The 7,500-nt window shown below is 32.8% G+C and overlaps 1 protein-coding gene across 8 annotated transcripts in view; it reads right to left on the bottom strand.

Annotated features, from left to right (window-relative positions):
• The window catches only part of LOC125044329 (protein encore-like), a 76,430-nt gene that overhangs the window by 1,562 nt on the left and 67,368 nt on the right, over window positions 1–7,500 (bottom strand). For 5 of the 8 annotated variants that reach the window (XM_047640943.1, XM_047640940.1, XM_047640942.1 and 2 more), the window contains 2 exons: window positions 4,518–4,704; window positions 1–51 (listed from right to left, as the gene is read on the bottom strand). The exon at window positions 1–51 is cut by the window's left edge and continues 123 nt beyond it. In XM_047640943.1, coding sequence (XP_047496899.1) covers window positions 1–51; window positions 4,518–4,704 — 238 coding nt within the window. Of the gene's footprint in view, window positions 52–4,517; window positions 4,705–7,200 lie in introns of those variants that run through there. The other 3 variants (XR_007116473.1, XM_047640946.1, XM_047640944.1) reach the window with 2 other exon arrangements.

Raw genomic sequence — 7,500 nt, forward strand, 5'->3', positions numbered from 1 at the left:
CCCGGCCCCCCCACTGCCGCCACTCACATACCCCAGGTTCATACTCATGCCCTACAAAGAACAAAAATAAACACATCATCACCAGTTTAAAAAGACAACTACTTGAGGAACCTTGGCTTATGTACAAGCACATTCTACAGTGAATCTTCAATTTTATAATCCTCTTAGCCACATTAACATAAACTATTCATAAAATGTGTCAATTTAACAACAAGTTATCATACATCAGATGATGGAAGTGTCATTTACAGCAAAATGAAATCCTTCCTAATGTGGCCTGGAGTCTGCAACACTCTACAATAGGGTATTAATCACAAACATACCTCATTAACATTTTACACTATGAAAACAATGCTACATTTATAACCTAATTCAGTTAGTTAATTAACTCAAACAATTTGTTTTTGTTTTTTTTTAACTAGTATAACACAAAGCAAGGCATGTCAAAGCAACATAACATCTCATTCTAGTGAATAACCAATACCACATACTGTTGTGATGATTAACCCTCTCATTCAAACTGTTGACATTCACACTTAATAAGAAATCCTGTTTCTCTTTGATGAAGTCTCATATATACATGTTACTTTTCATATTATAGGTCTTTCATGAATAAATTATCCTGTAAAAGCATTGATGCTAACATAATGAAATAACTCCCTTGCAGTAAGGTTTATTGCTATAAAATGTATTTTTCCCTGTCTTTCCTTTTACTGTATAATAAAATTGATAACAGACAACAAACCTGAGAATGCAAGTTTGAAACAAATATTGACTGTTTTCAACTATCAAGAAGTTTTGCAATCCTGAAGTTCAGTATTTCTATCTGATATAATCTGGATGATACTGGGAGACAGGATTTGATATAACTGTACTAATTACACATGCATACCCATAAACACATAAAACACAAAGACAAAGATGTACAGTAAACACACCCATATTTTCTAAGGACACATAAAGCGAAGTAATTAGCTCCTTTCTAGATTTATTGACTATGTATATGAACTGTGTATAATAAAGGAGCCACAAAAAAGAATATATTCTTAAACAGATCATCTTAAATAATGCCCTATATCATATACATTATTTGAAAATGTTCACTGGACTAGTAGTAAGGAAGTATAAGCCCCTGCTGAAATCTACCTCAAAATCTCTGGAAATGAATTTGATTTTATATCCATCCTTAAATGTTGAGCTGCACATCAAAATCTATTACAATGTAGAGCCATCACCTGTGTCATTATGATCATGCCTGCAGTACCATAGTTGCTGTCTTGTGCAAATTAATATCACTAGCCTTGTGTCTCTGTCATAGCCACAACTTTTGTACTGTTGGCTTTTTTCTTTTTTCATCTTGTCTCATTACAGCATTTCTATGTTCTTTTCATCATCCTTGTGCCTCAAGATATGCTAACTCCAAGCTGTCATTTACTTGTACATTTACTGTTTTTCATGGACTAGAGAAACAGTAATTCCATTTTTATTTACAATTTCATAATATGGCTTGATAGATTGGAGCACTTCTCATTATAAACATTAGGTTACCATGTATGGGATTTTACATAATGTTGTTATAGTATCTATGCGCTCCCTTTTTACTAAGACTAACAGCCATCAAGCACTAGTTAAATATTCTTTTGTGTATAAGTGTGTATAAATGAGTGTAGATGTGTGTGCATAATATATAATGAATATCTCTATAAAAACATTCATAACATAATCTGTCTCTCTTAACATTATATGCCCCACCTTTTATTACTCATTTCATAATATATCATGATGATTACCGGAATTTCATATACCTGTCCTCACCACCCAAACCCTGTTAGCCTTGGGCAAAGCCTCCCTTGCCCGATATCTGGCTGACCCACAACCCATCAATACATATTACATTATTTATGTTGGTGTATTAAGCTATTGTAATATTACATTTATACACTAACAGTGTAACAACATTAAGAATAAGATTATATTACATATATTGGGCACTAATGTTTATAATGAGGTTTACTTCAATCAATTCAGTCTGTCTGAGAACTTAAACAAACCCAGAGCTGCCTACTATTCACTGAAAACAGATGCACACAATTTTAGTGCAATGGACTACAATATTCATATCTTACTTTTTTTTTAATTATTTTTCAGTTTTTCCCTTTTATTATTAATAATTTTTGCTCCATCACTTACTCAGTTTTAAGTAAAAAAAAAAGTTAAAAAGGCCAAAATTTCATGTGAAAGATTGGGCTCTTCATGCTATTCTTCGCATCACAATTCAGAACAATGAAGGCTACACTTTTGTTCTTGGATTTAGAAAGATGTACTTCAGAAACCTTGTTTTCATGTTCAAGCTTTCCAAAACTTGAACATTTTGGTAAAAATAATCATACATTCCTGAGTTTATGTAAGAAAGTTCAAGACTAAAGGGTTAAAAAGACATAAATCTCTAAATTCCCTTTTTTTCATTCATTTCATTTTAAATGATGGTAATAAAATGTATTTGACATTATTTTCCTTCACTGTGATTATAATTTTCAAGGCTAACAATTCTTCCTAACATCACGAGGCCTAAGTTTAGCCTGCGGGCCATGAGCGGGACACACCTGCTTTGGAGGGTTAATGGTCCCTTTCATTAATTTCTTATCATTAATCCTTTAAAATGAAGAAATGCAGTGCCTTATGCAAATTCATGAAGAAAAAAAAAAAAAAAAAACATAATATGAAAGTATATTAAAAATATCTGTTTTTCCACTTTCTCCGGGAAAGACAAAATGTATAATATAATAAATGATGCTACTAAAAAAGCCATTACCAAGAAAAAAAGGAAATCATAAAATATCTTCTCTACTTGCTTGCTTCCCTCCCTTTTTCTTGTTCTCTTAAGATATTTAGGTTTCTTAGCATAGGAAAAAAGAATATTATTGAGCTGTTCTGTTCCCACCCCATCATTCTAGTCCATGAAATCACTACTTCCTTGCAGTAAAAAATATCTTTTCTATTTGCCTGCATCTGCAAAAGTTTACTTGGAGAAGAATTTTCCACTCAAATAGCACTTGCCATTGTGGTTTTGGTTTTCATACAGACGATGGAGAATCGAGAAAAAAACAATAAATAATCTGCTTATCTTTCATATCCCATCTACAGTCAGATCTCTTTCTAGTAAAAAAAAAAAAAAAAAAAAAATTAAAAGTATTTGTACAATGATGTCTGAGCAAAATAATATGAGAAAATTCTCATTTATACATTTATTGCTTACTTGACATGCAGTAATATTTTGTTTTATATTCTATACAAAAATGTTTAAGAATATCACCACACTGCATTTTCTATATACACATATATACACAGTTGATATATGTGTGTGTGTGTGTGTATATGTGTGTGTGTGTGTGTGTGTGTGTGTGTGTGTGTGTGTGTGTGTGTGTGTGTGTGTGTGTGTGTGTGTGTGTGTGTGTGTGTGTGTGTGTGTGTGTGTATATATATATATATATATATATATATATATATATATATATATATATATATATATATATATATATACATATACATAAATATATACATATACATAAATATATATATATAAATAAATAAAGACATACATATATATATTCATACATATATATATATTTATTTGTATAACCAAGACTGGCAAAGCTGTAATGGTATAAAAAATGTCACACCCACACACAAAAAAAGTGAAAACTATCCAGCACTAAAGAATGTAATCTGCTAACAGATTTAGAAGAAATAATATGGGACTCTGGGTGTCTACTCAGTAATTTACAAATTAATGTTAAAGACTAATACTAATATTTGCTGGCTGATAACTTCTTATTTATTTAAGTGAATCATTACCTGTACCTCAATTTGGTTATCCATTTACATTTTCAAACCAGGGCTTGCTGTACCTTTAGTAATCTGAAACATGACTATCTACACTTGCTGTGGCTTAAACAAAAACTAGCTTTCAATTTGTTAAGATTATGTGACAGAGTAGAGTTCTCTTAGCATACTAATATCTGGCACCTAGTTTGAAAATTGACAGTAAAGAAAGGTTACACTTACAGCTAGATACAGATTCATCTTAGAATCACATTAATAGGAATTTAGGGATTTCTTTGTTGAAAAATTGTACTAAAAATAATTACAGAAGCATTAAGGACAAGGTTTGCAGACAAATTTCCTGCTCTTAGTATAAAGAACAAGATTGGATGATGGCTATAGCAACAGGTGGTGGTGGCAGATGTCACTAAGACTAAGGTGCAATGCTCAAAGTAATAATTTTACTTCTACTTCTTGTTAGGAAGTCAGTTAGAGTTGTAAGGTTGTAAGTTACATATAACCAATTGGAAATTGATTAAGATTTTGGTTAAAGAAAAAAAGGTATGATCAGCTGATACCACTTTCATTTTTCTATCGAAAGTGATATCCTTTAATTAACATCACGGAGTCCAAACCATCTATCACCTTGCTGGTACCTATCATACAACCTCACTCATATCCTCAGCTTGACTTGCCTGTGTACTAGGTGTCTGTGGGGGTGTTGGTGCCCTGTAGGAGACAGTAGCAGTGTGACCCGCTGCCGTGGGGCCTTGTGGGGTCCCATACATCCCTGCAGACATACCTTGCATGCCCCCCACTGTCTGGTATACACCACCGCCAGGCATGCCGCTTGCTGTGTAGTACCCCATGCTGCTACCCATCCTGAGATGATCATCAAAAGGTTAAGAACTTCACCTTTAAAAAGCTTTCTGGATTATCATAATCTACAACCTTATGTACAACATCTTTAGCTGTAAATACTAAGAAGGGCCTTCCATTGTACTACTTTTCAAGTCATTTTTAGAGCATGACATTGTGGTTCATCTTAAGTGTTTTTCTGTACATTACACTTGTTCAAAACTACAAGGCAGATTGGAGTTTCATGGACAGATACTATTTGGCATGCAGATTGTATTTGTGTGTGTATGAGAGAGAAAGAGGGAGAGGGAGAGGGAGAGAGAGAGGGAGAGAGAGAGGGAGAGGGAGAGGGAGAGGGAGAGGGAGAGGGAGAGGGAGAGGGAGAGGGAGAGGGAGAGGGAGAAGGAGAGAAAGAGGGAGAGGGAGAGGGAGAGGGAGAGGGAGAGGGAGAGGGAGAGGGAGAGGAAAAGGAAGAGGGAGAGAGAGAGAGAGAGAGAGAGAGAGAGAGAGAGAGAGAGAGAGAGAGAGAGAGAGAGAGAGAGAGAGAGAGAGAGAGAGAGAGAGAGAGAGAGAGAGACACTCTTCAGTGCTGCGCTCAACATTTCAATGCACAACACTATGTAGACAATAATCTGTTTTCTCAAAATAGCTTCTTATTAAAACCTATCAAAAATAACCCTTCCAGTTCTTCATTTAAGTGGATTAGACTATGCCACTCTGCTCAAATTAAAAAAAAAATCTCTGTTTATGCAAAATTAGTATATGCAAAATCTGAAAATAAGTAGTCATGACAAGTATGCATTTCATACTACATCATCACCTCATGAAAACCCATATGGTGTGTGAATATACAGTTCTTAAAAATGAAAGGCTAAAAAAAGGAAGAAACACAATTCTAGAATACAAAGATAGTTTTAAAATTTTGCTTTAATACATTATCACTATATTAAATTGGAAAAAAAAAGTTATCTATTCCAGACATGGTTAATTATTATCAAAACAAATTAGTGGCAAGTGCCTGGCTTTTGCATACTCAACAATACTCAACAGTGCTGGGATAAACAGTTCATCCTTTCACAGATCATAAAGGAAAAGACTGACTAATTACAAATTTAGAAGCCAAATACCATAAACAGGCACTATCATGATTGCAAAACATGACAACAAAAACAACAAGGTTGTAAAACAAACTGGACATTTATAAACATCATCTATAAACATTGCTTCCAAGAGTTTGACACTTCACCTCTGAAAAGGCCTACAGCATTACATACTAAATAATATAAAATTCTACAACTGAATCTTTACTTTGTTTCATAATCATAAACTCTAAAGTTGGAACATTTTATAAAATTCAAGAATTTTGGCACCTTGCAACAGATCCTAGCAGTTGTCTATTGTTAGTGATTTAAACTGTGCTCTACAATCAGTGCTGCTCATTATGCAATGGCAAAATCCTCTTATTATTCCTCACAGTAAAAGTCCCCCTAATATCAAGGGTTTAAAAGCACACATATCATACAAGTAAAGATTCCCTTTGACTTAAGCATTCTTACCAAAGCTATTGTCTACTAAGCATACATTTTAACAACTGATGTTGATCTAAATTCAAATGAAAAAGAAAAACAAGAGGACTCTTCATAGGTATGTCAACCAAACTGTATTGATGTCCATGATAATGAATATTTCTTTATTAAAGACATGCTTAACCAGATTGAATAAAGTTCTCTTACACCGTCCAATCTTCTTTGGTTAATTTTCTATATAAGTAAATGCCTTTCTTATAAATAAGTACCTCTTACCCTAAGTAAGCTTTCACTAGATCATTAACAGTGTTAATATCATAACAGATTGTACAGATTGCCATGTATATACGACTTTGCGCATAAAAAATAGCAAAGGCATAATTCACATTAAAAAAGTACTGCTGGGACAATGGTACAGCAATTAAAATATCAAGTAATTTCCTATTATAATTTTTAAAGAGTTTAATATTTTATAATAAAAACAAAAACAAAAGTCACTTTCCTAACCTACAATTCCATAATACTGTAAACTCTCCCCTGCTTCCTTAAATCAATCAGAAAAATGAAGCCTACAAATATATGAACACCAGTTTTCACATATTACTGATTGAACTGACAGGCAATGCCAAAAAATTCTTTTTGCATTAAAACTTAAAAATGAAGCTCCAATTATCAAATGGTAATAGCTAAGATTGATCAACAATATAAAGAATTCCTAACCAAAATACAAAACTCATGGGTGAAGTACAAAAAAACATGAACTTACTATCAATTCTTAAAATAAGTGAGAGATACATACTTATAATGTTATGCCAACATGAATAAATATATAATCTGGTATCCAAACCTTATTTTTTAGTCATGCAGTGTCTATCTCTTACCAAGAATATCTCTGATATGCTCTAGAACAATTTTTTTTTTTTACAAACAACAGCACTTTATAGCAGTAATACAACAGACCAGTAAAAAAAATATGAGGCTCAAAAACAATTGGTAAAATTTAATCTTTAATCCAAAATGTTTACCTTCATAACAGAAACAGAAGGGGAACAAGGATAAATAATTTAGATGCCGTGTCACACGTTTGGAGAAATGGACATGTAGTAAACAACATAAAAAGGAGTCAAAATGTAAAAGAACAGTACAGTAATTTGTTTACATCAACAGGTAAACAATACTAGTAGAAACAATAAATTAACAAACATCTATTTTAAAAACTCCTGAAATTAGCTCCTGGCCTCCAATCTGTAACATGAAAAAAAGAAAGATAGATAGTTAGATTATGATCGTATTT

This window comes from Penaeus chinensis, chromosome 35 (assembly GCF_019202785.1).
Source record: "Penaeus chinensis breed Huanghai No. 1 chromosome 35, ASM1920278v2, whole genome shotgun sequence".
NCBI classification, from domain to species: Eukaryota; Metazoa; Arthropoda; class Malacostraca; order Decapoda; family Penaeidae; genus Penaeus; species Penaeus chinensis.